Raw genomic sequence first — 24996 nt, 5'->3', positions numbered from 1 at the left:
GGGGTGGCAGGACTTCAAAGGTAAAAAGCAAACTTGGTTTATTTTCAAAACATGAAATAACTTGACATGACATGACTTTATTTGGAATAACTCAACTTGGCATGACTTGACGTGAAGGTGCATGGTGAAAACAGTGCATGGTGAAAACAGTGCATGGTGAAAACAGTGCATGGTGAAAACAGTGCATGGTGAAAACAGTGCATGGTGAAAACAGTGCATGGTGAAAACAGTGCATGGTGAAAACAGTGCATGGTGAAAACAGTGCATGGTGAAAACAGTGCATGGTGAAAACAGCGCATGGTGAAAGGATTTCACAAACTGAATGGGGAAACCTGGAAACTAAATACTAAACTGGGTGATTGGTGAATGGGTGCAGCTGAAGACAATGGCCACAGGTGACGTGAATAAACTAATGACCAGAACATGGGGACTGAGGGAAAAACAATGGCAAAACTAAAACATGGCAAAACCTAACTAAACATAAACTTAAAAACTAAGACATGAAATAAACCAACACATGACAAAACACAAAACTAAAAACATGGGGAAAACCCCATGGACGTGACAGCTATACTGTTATTAAAGAATGGGCCCTTTGATGATGATGATTGCCGTTTCAATCCCTAAAGTCATACCTCAAATTAAAAAACAAACAAACAAAGAGAACTAAAGAATAGGCTATCCAGTTCATCCTGGATCTAGTCCGGCGTTGAGGTAGCTGTTTTGGGTTATATTGTTATCCTCTAAGCAGCAGCAGCAAGTAATCTCTCGAGCAACTGCTTGAGAAAAGCTGAAGAAAAAAAGGAGAGTAATAACAAAACAAAAAAAAGAAATCTGTGAAATAACATTTTCAAACCGCAAGAAAAGTACCGGGCTGTGAAGATTGGGAAGACGAGGTGTTGACGCGAGGCCGAGAAAACAGGAGCTTGTCTTTTTAACTTGTGAGGCCAAATTAACGAGCTGAGAGCACAGAGAGGTGTCGTTGCCAAACAGTCACATGCTCCCACGTCGATGCTTAATAGCTGATCTGTGAAAAGTTGCTCTCGCTGGCTGCCTATTTCCAACCCACACGCGGCTCGCTGTCACAAGCCACAGGTTCCTCACGCAGCCCTGGGCACGTGAAGCGAGGAACTGAAGTTCAACACCAACTGCCTCTGAAACGCCACGGAGCGAACGCTAAAGAAGATGGTCTTAAATGTGGCATTATTGCACGACCACAGATCAGAAATGGAGAATACCGTTCATTTGATGGTCTTTGTTCTATTGCAGTCGACATTAACCCAATGAAAATCAGTGTCTTGTATTTGCATTTATTGTTGCACTTCGGGCCTGCAACATATTCCAAAAAAGTCGGGACGGCAAAGCTTTCACTCGTTCATAACATCCTCATTCCCTCTCGCAGCTCCTGACAGATGTTCTGGCACTGAGGATACCGTGTGACGGTTCATCCCAGATGCCTCAGAGTTGGATGCCGGAGAAGTTTTGGAGAAGTTTCATTTGAGGTTTCTTTTCCGTGCAGTAAAGTTGCGAACCTAACTGTCTGGTGAAAGAATGACAGCCGCTTGAGTGACAGGTTCCCAAGATTGTTCAGCTTTAGCTTGAGCTGTTTCATGATATTATGCAGCGTAAATATATGACAAATGCTAATTTTCTCTACTCAGTGTTTGAGGAACATAAATTTAACACAACTAACACAGCTCCTCAAGGGCTCAGCTAAATTTGTACCAAATTACGATGACAATCATCATCATTTTAAATGACATAACTTCTTCATTTTATCTCCATGATTTTATCGCCCAAGATTGTCCCCTCTCCAGCGTCTTTTGAAGCAAATGGAATTAAGTTGATGAGACAACACAGGAAACGTAATGCGTTCCCACTGCCTGCAGTGAAACAAAAGTCCACGCAAATGCTAATTATTATTATTTACATTCTCCCTACTCTTTCTTTCTTTGTATTTTTTATTTTGTGGGGGGCAGAAAGTCTACAAACGACTGCAAGAAGTCCGTACACAGCAGACTTACTGCACTCAAAGCCAAACTGTATTCGGCGTTGCAAACACGCTTTCAATGCGACACATTTAGTAAGGTAAGGTGGACACTCTTTCTTGTATCTTTAGTCGCTCACAATATTTACTAAGGAAAGAACACAAAATCCTCTCTTTAAACTACCCTCCTCTTTGGCACAGTCTCCAGCGTGGCCCGGCTTGTCCTATTTTCCACGGAACAGGTTGCGGCCCTTCAGTTTGACTAATTAGTTCAGTTTCCGAGGTAGCACCTGTGCACATGAAGCAAAACAAAAAGTGGATGCAAACAACGTCATCCCGCCTCGCTCTTACAACGCCACAAAACAAAGGGAGAAACTCCTAAATGTGAATATACAGAAAACTTGAATGTCATTCTTTCCATCTCTGCTTCCTTCTTTGTTTGTTTCTCTCTTCCCTTCTTCCACATTACGCACACACACACACACACACACACACACACACACACACACACACACACGCAATCCCAAGGGGCTGAGAAAACCTCTTGTGTTCACTTGGAGCAGGCCTTGCCTGTCTAGTTGCAATTCTCTTCTTCCCACTTCAAAGAAGCGTTTCTGCGGCAATGGAAGAGTTTGTCTACTGCAATTATAAGTGGTGGTGGTGGGGGTGTTTGCTTTCTGCTCTAAAACTGACGTTTTCATCAAAGAGCACAGCGCTTTGAAAGCCGAAGCAACCTGACTAACAAGCACAAAGTTATTGTCATTTACTGAGAGGTTACTTTTAGGCCAAAATCAGCCATTGTTTGCTTCTCTTGGATTATTAAGAAGAAGCTTGTTGTTGATTTGAATCGTTAAGTGTTTCCGCTACACAGTTCCCGGATTTGAGCGGTTTCATGTGATATCCTTCCGGCATTTTAATGTTTGTGTTGTGTTCCCTCTTGTTTAGATCAAACATTCGTCCTGAGAATGCGTCGAACAACTTCCACGAGTTCCGAATGCACACTTTTGAAAAAACCACCTCCTGTAATTCCTGCCACATGCTGCTGAGGTAAGAGGCCAATTATTATTCATACACACGCACACACACACACATACATATAGCGCATGCATAGCAGAAGTAGAACAAAAACCCCTTTAAGAATACTGTCAAACACAGAGAGGAGCACGAGACGCACGCTCTCTCCCCTCAAACAGCCGTCAGGAGTCCTTTGAAAGGCCTCGGCTCTCCCCGTTTGTCTCCAGTGTGCCCTAACAATCTATCCATCACTTTGCCTTTGCCCCTCTCCTCCTCTGCATATGTGCTGGAGTTACACAAAGATCCTTTTGAATTTGCTGAATGGTATCGGCACCCAAAGGACTGCGCCTCGCGGTCCTTCTCGCGGCAGGACCGACTTGAGTGGTTTCACCTCGAGAAGACGGAGGAGAAAAATGTCTGTCACACTTCAGCACTTTTGCCGAGGCTGAGGGTGGTGAAGTGGGACAGGGACGACTGCACCGTGAATACACACAGCCTGGTGGTGCATGCAACAACATATTCTTAGGATTAGAGAAACGAGAAATTTAGAATAGATAAATAAATAAATGTCTGGGCCCTCCTTATCAGGTCTTAGAAATAATGTAACAATAACCTCAGATGAACAGCAACACGGCACGCCGTGTCATTGATTATTTAACAACAGCGTTGAAAACCAAAACACCGAAGCAGCGTATACAAAAGGAGTTTATGATCGACTGCAAGGTGTAAGAGCTAGCCCAAATCATCAGCCCTCCACCACCGTGCTGGACTGCTGGTATGAGGCGTTTGGTTTTCATTAAACACGGTCAGACATCCCCACTTTGATCTCATCTGCCCAAATGAAATGATTCCTGAGCTCTGATCAGCTGCAGCTTTGCCAACCTAAGCTGTGCTGCCATGTTCTTCCAAACAAGCCCTACCTGTTTAGTCTCTTTCTAATTGTACGGTCATGAACATTAATGTTTAACATCTCTCTCATGCTTGGCATCTGTGTGAACACACACCTGACCCAGTGTGATGTGTCAGGTGTTGTTGTTGGTCTGAGGTTTTTTATTATTTCTTATTTCACGTCCCGGTAATTAAAGTTGTAGAATTGCAGGAGGGTGGACTTATACAGTTCCAATACACAATCTCGTGTTTCTAATCTTTTCTTGATATGAATTCTCAGTGAGTTCAAGTGGAGCGCTGCACTTGTGAAATAAACAGCCACCCTAGTTGAGGCCCGATGGAGTTTTCTTCACAAAAATGTACGACGAAGGCTTTGATTTCTCTTTAACTCCTAATTTTATGGTCCCAATTCGTTCTGCAGGTGAAACTGGTGCACGAACATCGACAATGAAAAGGTTTTCCAGACTCTCAATCACCGCTCTGTCAATATATTCGTGGTGTCGCCGTGCTGCGCATACAGTTAAACAATGTTTGAACGGATTAAAACGTTGTAGTTAAATATGAGTGTGAGGTCTTCTCACTGTTCCAAAAAAAAAAAAACAACAGCATTCCAATATGTTGAAATTTATGTTGTTTTTTTAAGGGGTTACACAGACTATTAACTGAGGTGAAGCCTTTCATTACGCTCATGTAATTTTAAGAGGTGTTACACGAGCAGAAACTAAGAGACGATGCGATTTAATGTAGAGACCAGCTGATAGGTTTAACGTGAGTCTACAGCCGTGGCTGTAAGCCCAGAATTGCCTCTTTTGTTTGTCGCCTTTTGGTTTGAAGACACCCGACAGTTTAATCGGACATCTCACTCACCATCATAAACGTCAACGGGAGGCGGCGAGGGGACCGCCGCAGTCATCGGAGCAGGCCGTGTTGCGGCCGTAAATGTCAAATTCCACGGCAACCCTGCCTGCACCGAGACGCTGAAACCCAAAGATGACTTCAGTGTACAGGCCCGTTTACAAACTGCTGGTCCTCCTGAACCTGACAGAGAATGAAACTCCACATTAAGCCTTTCGCTCTGCTCTCTCCCATAAGCATGAAAGATGTTCTGCTACTCTTGTGCCGTCTGTGTGTTCTACATAGCAGACTATGTGATGCAATCTTTTTTTTATTGTTCCCGTGTCTGCAGGGGCATCTTTAACCAGGGGTACTTGTGCTCCAAGTGTGGCTTTGGTGCCCATAAGGAATGCCTGGGTCGTTTTGGCTGCTGCGGAAAAACAGGTAAACATTGCATAACCACATCAGTCACATTCAGTTTGCAGACGACCTTAACAACCAGCCAGCAGACAAAAAGTTTTTACAAAGACTTGAAACCTAATTGTTCAACTAGAAGCGCCGCTTTTTATTGCAGAACGCCATGACAGGTGTCACATCGATGCATATAAAAACTCGTGTATGAATGTCTTGAGACAAATCTGGTAGATTTGCTGCTGTGTGGTGTAAAAGAGCTGCACGGTGACACTATAAAGAAGATGGGGGAATAGGAAGTGGCTTTATGGGAATTGCTCTAACTCGATAAGAACTTTATATACGTCATTATTTAAACAAACTAAGGTCACCCAAGCATTCGATCAGTGCTCCAGAAAGCTTTTTCCCCATTTCCCTGGGTGGTTTTGACACTTCAGAGCACCTTAAAGGGAATGTCACTGCCTGTCGCTGCACACATCCCCAAAGCCTAATACTAGTTTTACTGAGGAGTTTTAAGGAGCACCAGACTTCTTTATTGTGCTCCTGTTGTGCATCTGTCACTCAGCTCCCTGTGCAGGCACGCTGACAGCTCTGAGAGCTGGATGATAGAAGGAAAACTTCAGTAATGTGGAATGGAAAAGAAAAAAGGGGGGTGGGGGGGGTTCTTCAGAAACCAGCTTAGCGTGTTTCTTGCGTGCACGCACTTGTGTGTGTGTGTGTGTTTAGTGAGGGAGGGTGTCATATAAGCGTGAAGAGTTAGTGAAGTTTCTTTTTCTCCCCCCCCCCCGCCCAACTCTTGAAAGTGCTCAAATGTGTTGTCACAGCACTAAAAAAAACTCAGCCCAAAATATTTTTACACTCGAGCTGAACTGTTGCAGCCTGCACACAATGCACCGGTAACACAGCTTGTGGCATCGGTGTGTGTTTTCGGCGTTTCCCAGCGGCGAGCTGCCTGCTCCCGTTGGACCTGGCATCTGTCGCGGCGCTATCAGGTCGCAGAGGCAATAACGCCGCTGCCAGGCCCACCTGAGCGCGCTGTGTACCGGAGGAGATTGGGGCGGCGCCGGCGCTTGGAGAGCACGAAGCTGTGAGGGCTGGGACGCTGGTTTGAATTTGCTCTCTCATCCCTCCACATTCAGCTGGTGCAGGAATCTGTGCTGTGGATCAATATCATGCTGGAGGGCTTTGAAGAGGTCTTGAGCCTTCCTTGCACAAGAGCCTGAATCTGCTAATGAATCTATGTTTTAGTTTGTTACTTGATTGCACCCCCCCCTCCCTTTTTTTTTAAAAGCTTTTTGGCCTCCGTGTTTCATTATATAAGTCAGAAAATCAGCACAATACGCAGGCTTTGTCAAAACACCAGATAAAGGAATTCAAAGTGGGGAAAAGCAAAGAGTAACACAGTCACTGCATCACAGAGAAGCACTCTGTGCATGTGGTTCTGTGCGCACGTCTGCGAGGGAACGATAAGCCGCCATTTACCTGCATTTATCTCTGTTATCGCCTCCCTCGCTGTGCGTTTGCACAACAGGTCAAGGTTCGCTTTAGGAACAACAATCCTGCAGAGAGAGCGTGTGTGTGTGTGTGTGTGTGTGTGTGTGTGTGTGTGTGCAGGTACAGTGCATATATTTGTGGCTTTCTGCCAACTAATGTGTGTGTAGGTAAGTGTGTGTTTATGTAATTGTTCTGTTAGCACAGGTACTGGGGCGTGTTTGTGTGTGCATAGGTGTGCAGTTGCGTGTGTCAAAGGGGGGGTTGTAATCCGTCCCTAAGGGAGCCAATGAAAGGAAGCGTTGGAGCAAAAACCACAGGTCTGTCTCCACCCCCACCCCCCCTCGCCTCGTTACCTCCTCTATTCCGGCTGTCAGGTAGTGGCAGCGCTGCAAAACAAAGCAAAGCGCGGTCAGACACGGGCGTCCGCCTTCTCCACTAATGAGGGAGTGTTGCCTTGTACCGATGAGTGTGTGCAATTGTTTGCGTGCACCCCCTAACCCGTCATTCACAGTGCCTGTTCTCAAACTTCTTTCAGATTCCGGCTCCGTCAGAATTCAGGTGAGCTGCCGCTGAGCGTGTGTCCGCGTCGATGTGTGTGTGCCCGTCTGTCTGTGTCTGCTGTTCGCCCGCTCCTCAAAGCTTTGCTGCACTTTGAAGGCTGCTCTCCTCTGCAGCTCTCTGCCAAGGAGACTCCAATTGACTTTAGTTACTGGCGGCGATATCTGATGCCAGCAACGGGAAAATAGTTTTGTGGAGATTTCCTCCGAGTTGTCTGAGCCGCTTCTGAAACTGCAGCGTGAGAAGCGGGCCCAGGCTGCAAATGAAAGTGGGCTTTCTTTGTGTCAAATGCTGCACAGAAACTAACGAGAAGTCACTGCTTTTGGCTTTAAGTGCCATGCAAACGTGCTGATGAACTGTCCCGATGCAATGCACGCGCAGAGGACACGTGAAAAAAAGTGTGCCGTTTGCGTTATTAATGGCAGAATGAGCTAAAGTTGTTTTTGCTTGCATTTCTTCTGCAGCAACTTGCTGCTGCATGCGGCCTCCACGGGGGCCAGCTTCGCTTATCGATCGCATGTGCTCAGCAAAAGTCCGTGGCTAATGACCGGTTTAGCTCGGAGGAACTGAATTTAAGAAAAAGACGTAGACAGATGCATTACATGTTATGTCTTTCTGAATGCTATGTTTCTGAATGTAACTGTCTGTGTGTGTTTTCACAGGGCAGAGATCAAGATCCAGGTGAGAAATTCTAAACTGTCCTCTCACCCTGCACACCTCTGTCTTTTTCTCCACTCTCATCTGTTCTTTGTTGTTCTCAAACTGCCAAATTAGCTTTATGTTATCAACCAGATTTGAAAGGAATAACTTGGAAATCCTGTCATTTTTCTTTTGCTCGTCAACCAATCTAGTGTTTAATTCAAGTCCTTTTCAGATAGCTGGATTACAATGCTTTTGCTGATTCGAGTTTTCACCCTTTTTACTCCCCCGGACATATAACCAAGGTCGGCCACGAAAAAAAAAAAACAGCGTCAGACTGTTTCTCTTCTCTTCAGTCAGAGGGAGACAGTTCAACTCAAATAAAAGGCACACAAACTTTGGGCATGAGCAGTAGATGCAGCCGCCGCTCTTAAAGCCGTCTCCCTCTCCAGCATTCCTTCGGACTTCCTGCGAGAAAACACAAATGACGCAAGGCATCCTTGAGTGTGCGTCCACACTGCACCGAGGGCCTGTAATCGCTCATAAGCCTGGCTTCAACACTCATTTTTCCACCCCTCCGTCTATTATGCCGCAGAAAATGATTTCTGACTGAAGACGCATTAAAATCAATAGGAATTTGATTGCCCTTGCCCTCGGCGTTTTATAATGTTTCAGCGCTTCTCTCTTTGTCTATTTTCATAGGTGCACAAACACACGGCTCGTCCTTGTGTGGATAGGAATGCAATTCATGCCCTGGAGACCCAATTCTCCACGGCTCTGCGTCTTTAGAAGTCCTATTCAGGCGAGATCGCACATATAAGGCTGCCAGCCACAGCGCTGCCTCGCTGGAACAGGCAAACATAGATGCGTTAGCTTTCAGTACAATGTTGGTGACTTCTCTGTTATTTGCCTTAAGCTTTACCTCCTCCTTGATGCTATCGCTTGACCGAGATAGACCAGGGTGCGCTGCCGCTTATCTTTAGTATGAAAATGAACAATGATTCCAGCGACTCCTGACAAAGGGGTGCGTTTGTGTGTTTACGCACATATGCGTGCTCATTCCCACCTGTAATGGAGGCAATGAGTGGTTAAGGAGTCTGGACGAGCGTGCACATTAAGAAAGGAGTTAGAGAAGGAGCCCAAGAGCTTGGTTGAAATGGACAGCAACAACAACCGTACTAAAAGGACTGTTTGCTTGGTTTTGTCGTATTCAAACTCTCTCATAGAAACTATCAGATGAGTTAGATAAGTCAGCTTTTAATCACATAAAACTGTCGGCATGCCATCTTACTTTTAAACGCTTTGGATTTGGAAGTTAAGCTGTCAGATGCACGCAGACAGTCGGCAGCACCGGCCGAACTTCTTGATTGCAGTGAACAGGCACTAATGCTGTCTTATCGCGCAGGTCTGCCCAAGATGCTGGTAATCAGGAACTACTTTGGCACGCCGAGCCCCACCTCTGGCCCGGCGCTCAGCATCCAGACGGGCGACATCATTGAATTAATCTGCGCCGACCTCCACAGCCCCTGGTGGCAGGTCAGATTACTCCTCCGTCTCTTTATCGCTTCTTTTTCCAGGACTGAAAAGTGGATCTGCGGGATTGAAGTCTCTAATCCCCCTCCCCCAAAAAAATGTTGGTCCAGCTATGCTCTATCCCCACCCAACATTTTATAATGGACTTAGAATTACACCTTTATAAGTCCAAACATTTATCGCCTGTGTTTTAACGAGTTATGAGCCTGTTATGAGTACGACCTGTTAAAGGGACAGTCTGTCCGCACAAGTTGCACATAAAAAGTGCACTCCCACAGACAGTTAGACCCACTGCACAGCACCTCTGGGCAGCAGGTTATATTCTCACGCTGAATATGTTGTTTTTTATGCACGCAACACTGTTATATGGCGTAAAACGTGTGATCTGAGCTTCTCCAGAGGAGGAAAGCCATTTCCTGATCATTTGTTGGGGAGCAGTCACCAATAATACGATTTTAAAAGAGGACTGAAAAGTCATCTTTTGCACATGGGCAGTGATTGTACCAGAGTCACACATGCATTGAGGAAATCTCACTACACTTAATAAACAGGGTGGGGGGGGGCAGATGGAATAGATAAAGAATTCAATTAACTGGGTGTGAAAGCTTTAGTGGAGGCAGCCACAGCCCCACAGTTAACAAACATTCAATATCCATCACCTCTGCAGCCAACAGTCCATAATCATTTCTGTTCTGGGGGTGTGTGACAAACCGAATCGATCACTGTAATTTCATTTCATTCAATATCAGCCATCTGTTAGCTTTGACTGCGTTTGCAGCTCTAATCTTTGTGAGAGTCTTTAACGAGGGTGAAGCGAAAGCAGGGCTTTACACGGGGATCGACCACAACAACAAACCAGGCTTAGCCGGCCGCTGGTAGTGCACATCTGAGAGGATGCAAAAAAAAACAAAAAGTGCAAAATATGAGACGACTCAGACAACTACATTTACAGCCAGGACCCTCTGAAACATCTAAATCTGTTTGGGAAAGAGGCAGCCTATATATGCTCCACTGGTCCCTGTGCAGAATCACAGACGGTACGCTTTTATGCCTCCCATCCAAAACATTCCTCAAATGAATCTTAACGGCTTTTCCAGTTTCACTTTCTGTGGTAGTTTCGTAGGCTGCACGCTTCTACATGTTCAGGCTTTACTCAGCAGTTTGCACCGAGCACGCACTATTGGCCACGAGCTCCTGCAGCTCAGGTGGGTTTGTGCCAGAAATGGGTTGAATGTTGCAGAATCCTTGTTTTCCGCTGCAGGTTCTTGAAACAAGCTAAATTCTTCCCTTTTTGACACATTAAAAACTGTGTTGTTACTTTGCTTTAATGAACAACTGTTGGGGGATACGCACGTGCTTTATTTTGGAGTTTTTACGATCCACGTTTCAAACTCATTTTTCATTTAATGAAGTTTTTTTTCTCCCAAAATGAGATTTGTTACAACACAGTGTAGTTCCATACTGTCCAATTAAGTCCGGTTCATTATAACCCAATTCAATATCAGTCAGATTTAACCCACTTGGGTCCAGTTGATTACAAGTTGGATTCACATGTAATAATGCCAACTTTGCTGAGGATTGTATCGTCATGTCAGTGGGCTCCTTAGTAAGTCTGCTTACAGTTACTATGATGACTTTTATTTTGTGTCAGAGACACACACACACACACTAATATCCACTGCGGGCCTTTTTTTATGCACACTCGCCTTTTAGCTTTGCCCCTGCCTTTCTCTGCACACTGAGTGTGTGACAAATATAAAACCTCTGAATCTTGCATGCCAGCGTTGGCTCGGCTCATTTACAACCTGTGAAAGCAGTAAAGGTTTAGATTTTGAGAGGTGATTGCAAATAATCACAAATGGTTCTTTTGCATGCATGTTATTCGGTTTTAAACAAACACATTAGTTAATAGGAACTTTCTAAAATTGTCACAACGGGGGTGGGTTGGTAGGACACGGATGCGGACTCAGAGATGTGAAAAGCAAACTTGGTTTTATTCACAAGAAACAAACGTTAAACAAAAGGCGCGACTGAACCCGATGACAAAAACATGACTAAGGAAAAACAAAACAAGGAACATTACTTGGTATAACATGAAAAAACACTTAGCTTGAATACAAATGGTGTCTTGGCGTGAGGGGTGAAAATCAGGTAAAGATCTGACAAAAGGACAGGGGAGCCTGGAAACTAAATAGGGAACTGGGTGATTGTGAATGAGTGCAGCTGGGGACAATGAACAGGTGATGTGAGTGAAACTAATGAGCTGGTATGTGAAGTGAGGGGAAAAGCAATGGCAAAACATGGACTCAAAAACCAAAACATAACTTAAAACATGATAAAACATAACTAAAAACATGGGGAAAATCCCATGGGCGTGACAACAATTCTTTTTTAAGCACACTTTCTTCCCAACAATGCAGCCTTTGCTTTAGTTACGGCCCCAAATGTTTGGAATATATTGTCAGCTCGCAGAGCAACAAAAGTCCATCGGAGAGACTAAACTTCACCAGGAGTTTATGTGAGCTTTGCCTCCACAGTGTTGGTAAATTAAGGCACCAAGCTTTAAGAGTCATCACCCGGGGAGGAATAAGGAACTCCACCTATTCCGCTCTTCCTGCCAGGAAGTATTTCAACAACAGTTAACTGCTGCTGTAAATTTGTGCTGCTGTGTTGCCGGCTAATTGTTCCTGAGTTATGGAGACGTCTGCGGCCAGACGTACGTAACGCAATTATCTCTCTCTGTGGTTTCAGGGCAGGATCCTGTCGACTAAAGAAGTTGGCTTCTTTCCAAGCAACGCTGTGAGGCCTTGCCCATGTGTAAGCACGATTTCCCTCCAGTCCCTCTAATAGCAGCTTATGTCTGGCGAGTGGTGACGGGATGGTTGGCGACTGCTGAGCAGAGGTTGGGTATTTACCTGACAGACGTAGAAAAACAACAGCCTGTGGGTTTGTTTTTTTTAAAGTTCTGAGCACAAGGAAGTTGCTGTGTTTTCTGAGAAATAGCTTTAATTTGTTTATTGGTAGGAAGCAGAGAACAAAATGATCTTTTAAGACACAAAAAACTGGGCGGAAGGAGAAATAGTTGCTTGTTTTGTTCGCCTCGCTGCTCAGCTGCGTCAGGAATATGAGGCTTCCAGTAGATAACAGACTGTTATCACCATTTCTCACTGCTGTAAAGATAGAGAGAGCATTAGGCTGTTTTATTGGAGGTTGTACGATGTAAAAGCATCTGTTATGGAGGAGCGCAACATCAGCTTTAAAAACAGTGCTGTTGAACCGGCGCCAAGTACATGATTTTATTGTAATGTCTTGTTGTCTGGCTGTTGTCAGATAAGCGAAAGCTTTGTGCAAATAACAAAGACACATGTCCACCTCTGCTCTTTGTTCCAGGTCCCAAAGCCTGTCGATTACTCCTCTCAGCTTTGGTACGTCCACAAAAAACCCCACACCAATCTCATCTCGAATGTATCCAAACTCTGAAGGCTGAAGTCTTTAATCATGTTGGCGAGAAGCGTCCCAGAGAGCAAAACATGTGAATGTGGATGGAAATGCATTTGAGAAGCAGAGCTCACGTATGCTCCTGGCTGATGAGAGATTCATACGGCATGAGCGCTGACAAATTGTGCCAATTCATTTGATTTGACAAGCAGCTCCACTGATAGCTGCTCTGCTGCTTTAACCTAAAAGTGTACTCCCATGCCATCAGTAGTAATATATGGAGACAGCCAGTAACGCCTGAGCTAATTATGCACACAGAGAGCTGTTCTTCTGGCCTCCTGAGCTGCTTCTGTTTGGCTGTTGTAGGTTTGCAGGTCCTATGGAGAGGCTCCAAGCTGAAGCAGAACTCATCAACAGGGTCAACAGCACCTACCTGGTCCGCCATCGCAGCAAAGAGTACTCAGAATATGCCATCAGCATCAAGTAAGTCTGCGAACAGATAAGTTCCAACCTCAGACACACTGCTCTTATAATGGATTCTCAAAAAAACGGACTTTTTTTTCTTCTTGGCATCCTTTGTGAAACTCTAAAACAGTCTTTCAGCATATGCAAACAGAGTCATTTGTTCGGAAATTAGACATCTGCATCTTCTCGTGGCCGATTTTGGGTTCATAAATGTCCCGCCTGTGAGGGGACTTTGGCCAGTGGCAGGAGTTTTCAGGGAAAACTTTAGAGAATCAAAAGCCTGATTGGGCGGTGGGGGAAAACCCTGAAGGAACCTTTCTTACAATGCAAAGCAACCCAAAACATTAGAAAAAGAAATAAGAGTGCACAGACTTGGTTTATGGGGTGCTCCCCCAGTTGTGAAGAAAACGTTGGTTCATGAGATATGCACATCATTGCATAGTTTTTAATCCACATTTTACACAGCCTCATTGGAACTGGTGTGTAAATCGTTCCATTTTGAGCTTAAGCGTCCAGTAGAAACATTCTGCGGTCTCGCCAGCGTGATCGTTGAATCACACATCACAAATCTTTTTCTAAGGCCCTCGAAAAGGCGGCTTGATGCACCTCATCGAACACATTCTGAAGGATATCCACTCAGACCTCTCTGCAGCTAGATGAAGTCATCTCGTAAAAGATTTGGGAAACCGCTAACTTCGGTGTCCTCCCTCTAACACGGGGGAGGTTGCAGCAACTTTGCAGCTGGATCTCGGTGCTGCTGACAACGCTCGTATTTGTGCATTCTCCGTCATCCACCTCGTTTCCTGCAAACACAAACATGCGGCGCGGGGGCAGCAGTTACACACATGCGCTCCGGACCACCCATCATTCTTGTGTCACAAACCTTTGGGACTCTGTGCATTAGAGGAATGGCCCAGCTCTCCGCAAAGGGCCAGAGGCCGGCCACCGATCGATGGCGGTGATCAGAGAGGGAAATTACACTCATAACTTATTCAATGGCCCACAGGTACAACAACGACGTGAAGCACATAAAGATCCTGACCAAGGGGGGCTGCTACTACATCGCAGAGAACAAGAAATTCAGGAGCATATTGGTGAGTATTTTCACGGTCTTATTTTATTTTATTTAGTTTTTTTTTATTCCACCACCCGCAATTCATGAATAAATCATCCCGTTCGCTTAATGAAGTGTCAGAACTTGAGTTTTATTTCAGCAACGTGCAAAGAATAGCCCAGATTACAGCCGCGTTTATACCGGCCCGAAGGCTTTGGGCATCGCAGTCCATAAGCCCAGTGCATAATTAAAAGGTTCCCGGGTTTTTTTTATATGTCGGACTTTCGACATCTCACTAGAATTGTCATTTTAAAAGGCACTGCATCAAACCAGACATTTGTAAAAAACACCATTTATTTATTTATTTTTTTTCCTAGTTTTAAAGAGATATGTGTTACACAGTAAATGAAAATGACTGTATCTGTTTATTGAATTCTATTCTGAATTCTATGTGCATATGTGTGTGTTTAGGAGTTGATTGAGTACTACAAACACCACTCCCTGAGAGAAGGTTTTAAGAGTCTGGACACCACGCTGCAGTTTCCGTACCGGGAACCGGAAAATGCCGCCGTGCACCGCCTCAACCGATCGGGCAGCAACAGTGAGTAGATCCAGACTCATAAAAGGACAGAGCTAATCCACCGAACAACCCAACTCAGACAGCATTACTTCATATCAACTAGATTCTAACATCTTCTTCTTGCTGAAGATCATCCTGGAGGGAGGGGAGTTAAATTAGTCACGTGGTGGCCGATGAAGTGTTGTAAAGATTCTCACCACTAGTGGTGCTGTGGAGCAACGGTGTTGTTAACCATGGGTAGCTTTAAGTTCCAAGGATCATTCGTCCTTACGTTTAGTTTGCAAGATATCAACTTTCAGAAGCTAAAACCAACTCAAGCTTAACATGTCTGCTTAATCGCACCCAGTGAGTTTGAGTAGCTCCCCTGGAAAGCACTGCTTGATTTCACACGGGAGGATCCCAGCTCCTTTTAAAGAGCCGCGCAGTGATTTGCTGTTAAAAACAGTCCAGGCTGCCCTGATGCTAACCGTCTTTGACTCAGCTGTTAAACGATGGTTGGAGAATCCACCGAGCATGTCATCAGATTTGATAACTCAACACTCTCTGGCTGATTACTAAAAATCTAAATCAGTCTGACTTTCACGGGACCAGAATCAACTTTCATAATAGAACTTATTCGCTCCATTTTCCACAGCATCTGACTTATTTAACTATTGTTATTGGATATCTATCATTTTTATTCAACATGTTTCAAACAACTGAAATCTACTAAATATGAACAGAGGTTTTTTTTGTAAAAAAAACGAGGAACACAGTCTCAGTTCTGCAGGAGTCATTTGTAATGTCAGCGGGTTCCAGAATCATTCAACATCTGGCCTCCTGGCGGTTGGTCTGGGAACTCGCTGTGAGCTCGTTGAACTCTTGTCAGCAGTTGATGGCGATTTAAGCCGCTCGGTTGCTTTTTTCCGCCTGCGTAAACACGCCGCGCCTGTTCGGATATGAACAAACTCGCCGACCCCTTCACACGAAGTAGCTGTCGTCGAGCCACACCTCTGACGGGTAGAACTGCGCTGGTATGCAGCAGCACGCCGATGGTTGTTTTATGCACGAGAGCTGCTTTTCCTGTTTAACCCTGCGACTGTGCCAGCTACTAACCCCCGATTCCTCTCAGCATCATTTCCAGTGCGACGCTCGGTTAACAGGTGTGCGATGTGTTAACTTTGAGCTGAGATTTTAATGAGATGAAGTTTCGGAGCGAAGCAACAGAGGAGACGGCGGCGCATTGTCGAACTACCACACTCAGAGGCGAATAAAGACATTTCTGTGACACGGTAGATTTGTCAGCGTCGAATCAAGATGAAAGATGTCGTGAGGAAGCAAAAAGGCAAAGGAAAGAAATCATTTTGTGTGCTTGTTATCAGTTTCAAACGCTTTCATTCCGCCTTTCATTGGCTCGGCTAATGGTAACGGGAGGGAGTGAGGTTGACGGATCAGTAAGAGGGGTTTAAATGCTCACTGTTAACTGTCGCGAGCGTCCGGCACTGAAGTACAAAGGGCAGCTTGGCTTCTGAAAACATAGAATCCACAGAAACATTAAAGAAACAAAAAAAAAACAAAGTGTGCAGGCTGGCCATCATTTCACTTCCATTTCATCTGCACGCCGCTGCGTCCTTGCAGCTGATCGCCTTTCAGCCACAGAACTGTGCACAGATTGCACAGGGCCGTCTGGTTGTTCTGAAGCGGGGCCTGTGGCTCCGCCTCCGCTTCGGAACGAATGGAGTCAGCTCCGGTCCGCATTGGTTTTGTTCCAGCGAGGCCCCTCCGTGGTACAGGCTGCCCGCCCGCTCCTGGTGTGCATCCCTTCCATATATCTAAATGACTCCTGTTTTGATTTCCATCCTCACTGCTGGACGACTCCTAATTAATGTCCGGGCTCTCTCTTCCGTTCGTTGGACAGCTTCGTGCGAGGCCAAACTGACGGTTTTAGTGATATGATAGCACGCGTGTGCATGTGTGTGTTCTGGGTCTGTGTCACATCATCTATTCCAGTGTGAGCCACAAAGCCGAAGAAGCTTGTAATGCGGCCGGCGTTTCGGTGGCTGTTTGAAGAGGAGGGCGATCCCTCTTCATCGTGCCCAGACACCATTAAGGGTTGCAGAGCTGTCTCTCAGCGTGTTGATTAGTATTCTTTTTTTTTTTTTTTTTTTTAAACATGAAAGCCCTGCTCTCCTTACAGCATGTCAAGTTCAGGCATTCATCTGCCACCGGCTGAAACACGGGCTCCTGGGTCGCCTTCTTTGTTTTAACGAGGAGAGAGGAGGCCCGTTAAAAAGAGGCTCAGCTTTAAAGCTGATCATTACATAGAGCATCCAGTGTAAGGAATTTATTCCAGATAAACAACTTTTGATATTCAAATATGTAACAAAGAAAAAACAGGTTGTTCTGTTGTGGCTTTGAGGGCATTTTTGCATCTCTTTGTGATACTTTGTGTCTCTGATCACGTTGACGTTCTTGCAGGTTGTTGATTCCAATCATCAAGAAATTCTGAAAGTCCCTCCACGGAAAAATCTGTGTCCTTATGATGTATTAAAGAGTTAAACAGATGCAGTTGTTTCCCTTCCCAGCTCCAAATGATTCCTCAGTCTCCATGCAAGTCAGCTGGATTTACTGAATTCTCAGGGCGTGTTCTAACCTTTGTGCCTCCACATTTGTGGCTACATCACGGCTATGTAGCGTTATTGGGCATTTATATATGCATCAAATATAAGGATTTATAAGACGTTCTCACTGTCTCAAATAAACCTTAAACCTCGAATTTAGGGCACCACCTTCCTATATTTTACTTGCTTTAAGTTACAGTCAGGGAGGAAAACTGTTAAAATCTTACGATCCTGGTATGTTAAATTAATAATCAATTTAATAATCCATAATCAGTCTCATATCTCGCTACTTTCGTGAAAGTTCTCGTTTGGTTGGACAGACATTACGTAAAGAAAGCATACGACACAATCTGTGATTATAACATATATATATAGATATATGAACTGTTTATTGCAATGATATGATCTTAGACATAAACCTTTAAAACTAACAGGAGATGCATTGAATATGGGTGATTATATAAAACACTTAGTGAATGGAAAATAAAATATGGGGAATGGAGGGATATTGGATGTATTCAAATAGTTTGGGTTGGCTGACTATTTGAAGCTAAATACTGACATTTCGGATTAATGTATCATTCTGTGAAAGCCTCGAGACATCCATCAAACCCACTTTTAAGGTGAAAACGGGTCGGTCTTACTGTGCTGAAGTTCTGCTTAGTCAGCTCGGAACACGGCAGCGGCCACGCGGGGTCCGAGGGGATTTCTCTTCCGCTCTCTGGGCCTTCCTGGTTGTGGTGGCTGACTTTAGCGGACTTCTCAGTTGCTTCTTTCACTGGGAAACGGGAACGATGGTGCCGAGGGCTGTGGTTAGATGGTCGAATCTTCTGAGTCTCAGAGTTGGTCCGTTGCTTCTCTGATGAAGTGAACTTAAGTTCACAGAAGATTAATAAAAGGTTGCTTGGAGTTGGTTTTCTTGGTAGGAAAACTTCATTCTGTTCTTATCTTTGTTCGGGTCTTTCTTTCTCGTCTCCGGGGTCTCACTGGGTTCTGGAGGGCTTCCTTCCGGTCGTCCTCTGCATCGCTCATCCTCTGTCTTTCCGCTCTCTCCTGAGATTATGGGAAAACTCCCAAACTCTGGTGAGCTCTTCTTTTCTTCTCAAGTCATCTCCAAATCTCTCTGAGCAACTGTTCTCTGCTCAAATCTCCTTCTGAAACTCTGGGTTGGAACTCTTCTGGAACAAGAGAGTGTGTTTTTCGCGGGTTCCGGGTTTTGATTCTCGGAGGCGGGGCGTGACGTAAGCTTACACTACTCTTTCAGCCAATGATATGCCTGAACTGTGTAAGATGATCTGTGCTATATGGGGATTTCTGGATGAGACAAAGAAACTCTTGTTTCTCCCTTACTCTGTCTCATAGAACATTTGTCTCGGTGATTCTGAAAACACCACATCTTGTTAAGATATGCAGATTAAAGATATAACATAGACTTGCAATATAAAGACATCAAAATAACACACAACGTAATTGATGATTATGACTTTCAAAATTCAAAATTCTGTGTTAACAATGGGGATACCAAACAAATACCAAATAGATACCGAAGGGACATCGTTAAAAGTTAATACTTGCATATATCTTGTCCATTTTACTGAGTCCTCGGGGATTTAAATGTTCAACTAATCAACACTGCAGACCACTAGGGGGCAATGTGGTTCCATCAGGCAGGTTGGGCATTTTCAACCAAGATCAGTTCTTTGTCAATATTTAAGCCAGAATCGTACAAATTGTCTCTATATGCGTCTTGTGATCAAGCTGGAAACCTGAAAGAAATTGTATACGGTTATCAAACACATTTAATATAGTTTTAAGGTTCGACTAAAAGTGAGTCTTAGTGAAGTCTTCTCAGTTCGTGTGTAGCCATCTGGTCTCTTTCTCTGGTGGGAAAGGGTGTTAAAGTGTCAACTTCGATTTATGGTGAAGATAAGATAGTAAGTCTCCCACCTCTCCAACAGAAAGATTCTTTGTTCATTCGAGTTTTCCAATTTTTATGGCAAGTGCCTGTTGGAGTTCCCCTCCACGAAAACTTTCAAAAGGGTAGAAGGTTGTCGTAAATTGGGCAGTTTCTGTCTCTTTTTTCCTTTGTGGAAAGAAAATGGAGATCTGTTTTTTATCCACATACGTAAACATCCCCCACAGGAATGTTGGTTTTGTCAAAGTTTGAAAAACTCTTAATCCACACGGCACTGTGACTGCTACAGCTAGATGATGGTCTTTATAAATGTCTAAAAGAAAAAATGCAGTTGTGAGTAAACACTCCATTCTTCCTGAATAAATGCTGAAGTTAAGATGTCATCGCTCATCGGTGGTGCAGACGTCACTGGGCAGCACTTTGGCAACATTGGTTAAGATGGTTTTGATCTCTGCAGGTGATCCAGTTTCCTCCCACAGTCCAAAAACGTGCCTGTTAGGTCCCTACTAATTGTGATTGGGCCGTAGGTGTGAGCCTGCTTCGTCGTGCGTCTCTGTGCGTCTCTCTGTGATGGACCGGTGGCCTGTCGGCGGTGTACGGAGCCTCACACTCACTGTTAGCTGGCTCCAGACCCCCGTGACCCTCTATAGGATAAAAACGGGCACAGAAGATGAATGGAGCAAAATCCTAGCAGAGGATTTTCAGTGTGACCTTTAACTTTCTCTTCCCTGGAGCCCCCCCCCCCCCCCCATGTCCCGCGTCTGTCTGTGTTTGGTGTAAAAAACGCAGCCTACACCATTTTTCAAAGGTTTCCAAGCATGACATATTGACTCAAGAGGCTGCCTATGGTAATTTTACTACGACGAAAATGTGCGCGGAATTTGATGAACCTGCAGACTTGAGAATTTCTGGAACAATCGAAATGATATCGGCATCACTGACTCGAGGAGAAGGGGACTTCAGATCTCTCTCTCAAGTGTCTCTTTGTTCAGCTTAGCCTCACAGGTCAGCAGCCGGTGCTCGATGCATCTGAAAATGTTTGTCAGGTGGATGTTAAAGGTTCGCGAGTCTAACTCAGGGAATAACAACACGACCTTAAAAAAATTAATAAAAAACTTCAGAATTTTCAAGCGATGCCTATAGAACATTCATTGATCTGTTGTAAAGTAGTCAAATGTCTGAAAACCAACAGCAGCTTCTGAATGGCGACAATTAAAAGTTTGATCCCTCTTATTGGAGTTAAAAATTTAGATTTCTAATTAAAGCACCCGAATCCGGCAAAACAGTGGAAATACTTTCGGGGGCACAAACTAATTAAGGAGTGAACGCGAGTGGAGGCGCCGCTCCTCGTGGCTGTGAGGATGAACCACCACTGCCTGTCGTCATCTATTTTTTATCAAGCCGGGACTGTGTTCTTCTTGCCTCTGAAAAAGAAACCCCAGATTTGGAATTTTTTAAAAACATGTTTTATATATATATATATATATATATACACATATTTTTCTCCTTTGCTTCTCTCTCCTTCCACCACCCCCTCCCCTCTCGCATCCCTCCGCTCCCTGCCTGGTCCGCCCCGCCATAGCTCCATTGCTCTGCGGCCTCTCTCTCGTAACTCCTGCCGGCTACAGCTTTGTACCTCCTTCCTCTGCTCCCTTCTGGTCAGGTACAGGTATCGCTTCTCTCCGTCTGTCCAACTCTGGATTTCTGTCTCTCTTTCCTTTCATGTTGAAGGTTGCTTAGCATGCTGGCCCCGTAGCTCAGTGCGGTCACGTCAAAGCATGAATCTCAGCTTTTACTTCTTTCATCTGGCTTCCCATCGCATCGGCTCTTTCGTGGTTGTGTGTACACTTGTCATCCTGTGTGGACAAAAGGGACTATTTATTTTGCTATTGCATGTTCAGAATGTGTTTTTTTTTTTTTTGCATGTGCGTTGTAGTGTGTGAGGCAGAAACCGTGTTGAGGGAGGAGCGGTGTGTGAGATGTTTTCTGGCGTGTGTGTGCTTGTGGGTCTGTCTGTCAAAGTAAAGGTGGAAGTGTCCAAATGCACAGAGTTCCTCTGTATTAGATATTCTATCCCCACGGCCAGGTTGTAGAGGTCTGACATTCCATTTCCACCTGTCAGCTTAGCCCAGGCCCACCCAGCAGTCGGTGTCTGGAAAGCAGAGCCGGCAGGGTGGGATGGAGCAGTGGTAACTAGCTAACCTGCTCCACATCTGTCTCTCACACTGCTGTCTCCTCGACAGGAGACATTTAATCTCACACACACTCCTGTCAGAACGCTCAGGCCAGACTACTTCAGCAGAAATCCATGAACTCACAAGCACACAGTTTGCTGGATGTACGTCACCTCTTACGCTCAGGCGCTTCAGATTGAAGTAAATGAGTTGGTTGGGACGTTCATCCCGATGCCCAACTGTCACAGTTCGTTGGGCATACATTAGTAAGATCAATCAGAAGTTCTACATCAAAGTCTGCCACATGTACCTTTGTTAGTGAGGCCGTGTGAGTACATAAGTGTGACCGTGCGGACGTGGAAACGCCCATTCTAAAGCTGTTCTCGCACACCCTGTTTCCTCTGCCTTTAGTGTTCACGCCCAAAGTGATCGGCGTGGCGATAGCGCGGTACGACTTCAGTTCCCGTGACACCCGGGAGCTGTCGCTGCAGGAGGGAGACGTGGTTAAGATCTACACAAAGTCCGGAGCCAACGGCTGGTGGAGGGGCGAGGTCAACGGCAGGGTGAGTGGCGGTCTGATGCCGCTGAATGGGATTTTACTTCGTTTGGATTTGATTTAAATATTTCTAAAGTTCTAATATCATATCTAAAAAGGACTGTCCAGATTTAGTTAGTTTCCTCAGTCTGCCAGTTCCATTTCTGCATATCCTCTCTGGGAAGTGTTCTCATTTATGCTTGAACGCATAAATGTTTGCTACATGTGCCAACTGGACTCTGCAGTATGATCCCACATACAAACAAATTGCTGAGATGATTCAAGTTGTGCATGCAGACAAATGGGCTGCTGAGTACGGACTCCCACTCAGACGCGCTGCATTTTTCAGCTCGGAGGGTCTTGGAGTGCGTGTTTGTCTCTATCTTTTACGAAGCCAGACGTGTGTGTTGATGGTTCTTGTGCAAACTGAGCAGTGAGAGAAGAGTCTGGAGAGCCGTTGGCCTTCCTTTAGAGCCGACAGCCAATAAAAACAATTGGTTGCACTTGCTGATAAAACAGCTGGATCTCTCGGTCGGTAACACCATCCTGTCAGACCGGTGGAATGTACGTTAATGATGAAACCTGGTCGAAACCAAAATATGCTTCTTCTTTTTTTAATTCTTTGAATGCATCAGCCCTTAAAAAAATAAAAGCATTGGTTTAGGGTTCATCGTATAGAATTACTTATGATTAAACCTTTGCATCACCCTTTTTTTTGGTTCATTTCATAGTTTCGATGTGTTTCAGCAGCCAAATGGATTGTAATCAAATGTATTACATTTAATCACCTAAAGTTCACAAAATGGCTGCCGACACGCATCAGATTCCAAATGTGTTCTCTGCAAATGAGGGTACGAACACGCTTATGATAAAGTTAAAGCAGGGAAAGTTCTCCCACACATCACAGTCTGATTTTGTCATGATTAAGTCATCCTGATGATCCTTCCTTTCCCCCTCAGGTCGGCTGGTTTCCGTCCACATACGTGGAAGAGGGTGAGGAGTGAGAAGTCCAACGCGGGAAGACGAGTCGAATGAAAGAAGAGGGGCAGCGGTGGAGGGAGCAAACCGAGCTGTAACAGTGAGCCTCTGCGCGGTTGCAGACGCTTCACTCTCCTCCACGGCGCCCAGTTGCCTAAAACCATCCCAGAGGCCTTTGGTAGAGAAAAGGGCTACAGCAAACTGCAGTTGTAAAGGTGCCCAATCATTTCTGGTTGACTCTGTGTGGCTAAGCGACTCTACCAACAAGCAGCTTGACTGTCAGCGGGGAGCAAGCACTCGCCAGACACTTCCCCTTCTCCCTTCCTGACTTCATCCTTCCATCCATAATTCATCCCTCGCTTCCCGTCTGCCCCAGCCAGCCGCAGCCTCCCCTCAGCTCCCTCCTGTTTCCGCCTGCCAAGTCAGCCGCCGCCAGAACTGTCACCAGTGAATACTCACATGCCGCCCCTCCGTTCATGCGCTCATCTATCCATCCGTTCATCCGTCAGCCCTCCTTTTCTCGCTGTGTGGGAACGGAGTCGTCCGAGCGCTGCTGGAGAGCCACGCTTCTCTTCTAATTTCCCCCTTTCATGAGGGGATTTCAGCGAGCTTTGACCTTGCCTGTGTGTTTGTTCCACAAATGCAAGCGGTTATTGACAACTGTACGACCCAGATTCATTCAAACACACACACACCCACCTTTCCTGCCCCTTCAGATTATTATCGCCACACAGTCTCACACTCATTCTTACTGTTAGATGGAAGAGAGGCATGGTGTCGGATAGCATCGCCGCACAGTGCCAGCGATTGATTGCTGTTGTTCCTCCTTTCCGCCCACCTCCTACATCCTTTATCTGTGGCCCGGCCTCTCGTGTTTTTGCTCGTCTTGGCTGTGAGCAATCCGCCGCTCTTATCGGCGGCAGCTCTGTCAACAAGCGCCCATTCGCTGAGGGGTTTATCAGATGGGGGGCATTAGCGGCCCGTCGGGGGGGCGAGCTGCGCTACCTGGAGGTTTTCAATTGTTTCACTTTCATCGTGCACGGGCAGGTTTCGTGCATTCTTGCACAGTGAACCCATATTTGCTGCATTTTCTCCAGATGATTCATCAGACTAAACCATCATCTTACAGGCTGATAGTGTCTCTTACTGTAACTGTCATTTCAAGACTTCAGCCGAACACTTTTAATTTAAATTGGCCAGAACAACATTGAAAAACAAAATCAATTTAAGATCCCTTAAAAATTGATATCAGCTCTCTTATAGCTCCCGCTCTTCCCCTCAGCTTTCCTCACCTGCTCTACAAAGTCTCCTTAATCCACAGTTTAAGAGGATTTTCCACGATTGAAGGACGGCAACATTAGCAGTCACAGGAAAAAGGAGACGTCCAAAGTAGCGTTCAGCCTAAATCGAGGAGCTGAAAGTCAGAATTTCTTGGTGGCTGGCTTTGTGTTCTCTCCTTCGTAGACAGAGGCATTATCGGACCTCAAACCTTTGTTTTTAACGTGCACAGACTGAGTTTTATTTGGTCGGCTATTTCTGCTCACACGGTGGGCACGTGGAGGGGAAGCAACGTGCACGAGCGATTCCTGTGAAAACGGTCAAAACACTACTTTATGCTGCTGCCTTGGTGCCCTGAAGTTGCCTTTTGACTACTTTTCCAATGCTCTCACTCAGCTGCACACACTCGTACTTATGAGTATTTTATTCAGCTGAAGTTTGATGGTAAAGGAAGCCGTTATGTGGCTAACATCCTGCTATGGAAACAGCCCTGAGGCGGTGCTCCCTCTCATGTCACGCCACTGGGCATCGTGCTGTAAACATATTCTCTGAGTTTAAATGAGGTTTTCGTATGAAGAAATGCTGTTTTGTGGACTTAATAGAGCTGTTATATTTGAGAAT

The 24996-nt window shown here is 45.2% G+C and overlaps 1 protein-coding gene across 2 annotated transcripts in view; it reads left to right on the top strand.

The window, feature by feature from the left end:
• The window catches only part of vav3a (vav 3 guanine nucleotide exchange factor a), an 88891-nt gene extending 64190 nt beyond the window's left edge, over positions 1 to 24701 (top strand). The window contains exons 16-28 of one of the 2 annotated variants that reach the window (XM_075453103.1): positions 2933 to 3034; positions 5076 to 5167; positions 7164 to 7186; positions 7849 to 7867; positions 9231 to 9361; positions 12110 to 12175; positions 12749 to 12783; positions 13163 to 13279; positions 14268 to 14355; positions 14787 to 14916; positions 20993 to 21073; positions 21996 to 22147; positions 23079 to 24701. In XM_075453103.1, the coding sequence (XP_075309218.1) occupies positions 2933 to 3034; positions 5076 to 5167; positions 7164 to 7186; positions 7849 to 7867; positions 9231 to 9361; positions 12110 to 12175; positions 12749 to 12783; positions 13163 to 13279; positions 14268 to 14355; positions 14787 to 14916; positions 20993 to 21073; positions 21996 to 22147; positions 23079 to 23123 (1081 nt within the window). In that variant the 3' untranslated portion in view covers positions 23124 to 24701. The remainder of the gene's footprint in view (positions 1 to 2932; positions 3035 to 5075; positions 5168 to 7163; positions 7187 to 7848; positions 7868 to 9230; positions 9362 to 12109; positions 12176 to 12748; positions 12784 to 13162; positions 13280 to 14267; positions 14356 to 14786; positions 14917 to 20992; positions 21074 to 21995; positions 22148 to 23078) is intronic. The other variant, XM_075453104.1, reaches the window with a different exon arrangement.
• Positions 24702 to 24996: the final 295 nt, after the last annotated feature.

Source organism: Odontesthes bonariensis, chromosome 20 (assembly GCF_027942865.1).
Source record: "Odontesthes bonariensis isolate fOdoBon6 chromosome 20, fOdoBon6.hap1, whole genome shotgun sequence".
NCBI classification, from domain to species: domain Eukaryota; kingdom Metazoa; phylum Chordata; class Actinopteri; order Atheriniformes; family Atherinopsidae; genus Odontesthes; species Odontesthes bonariensis.
The sequence above is the reverse complement of the archived record's forward strand: the minus strand, read 5'-3'. Positions and strand labels throughout refer to the sequence as shown.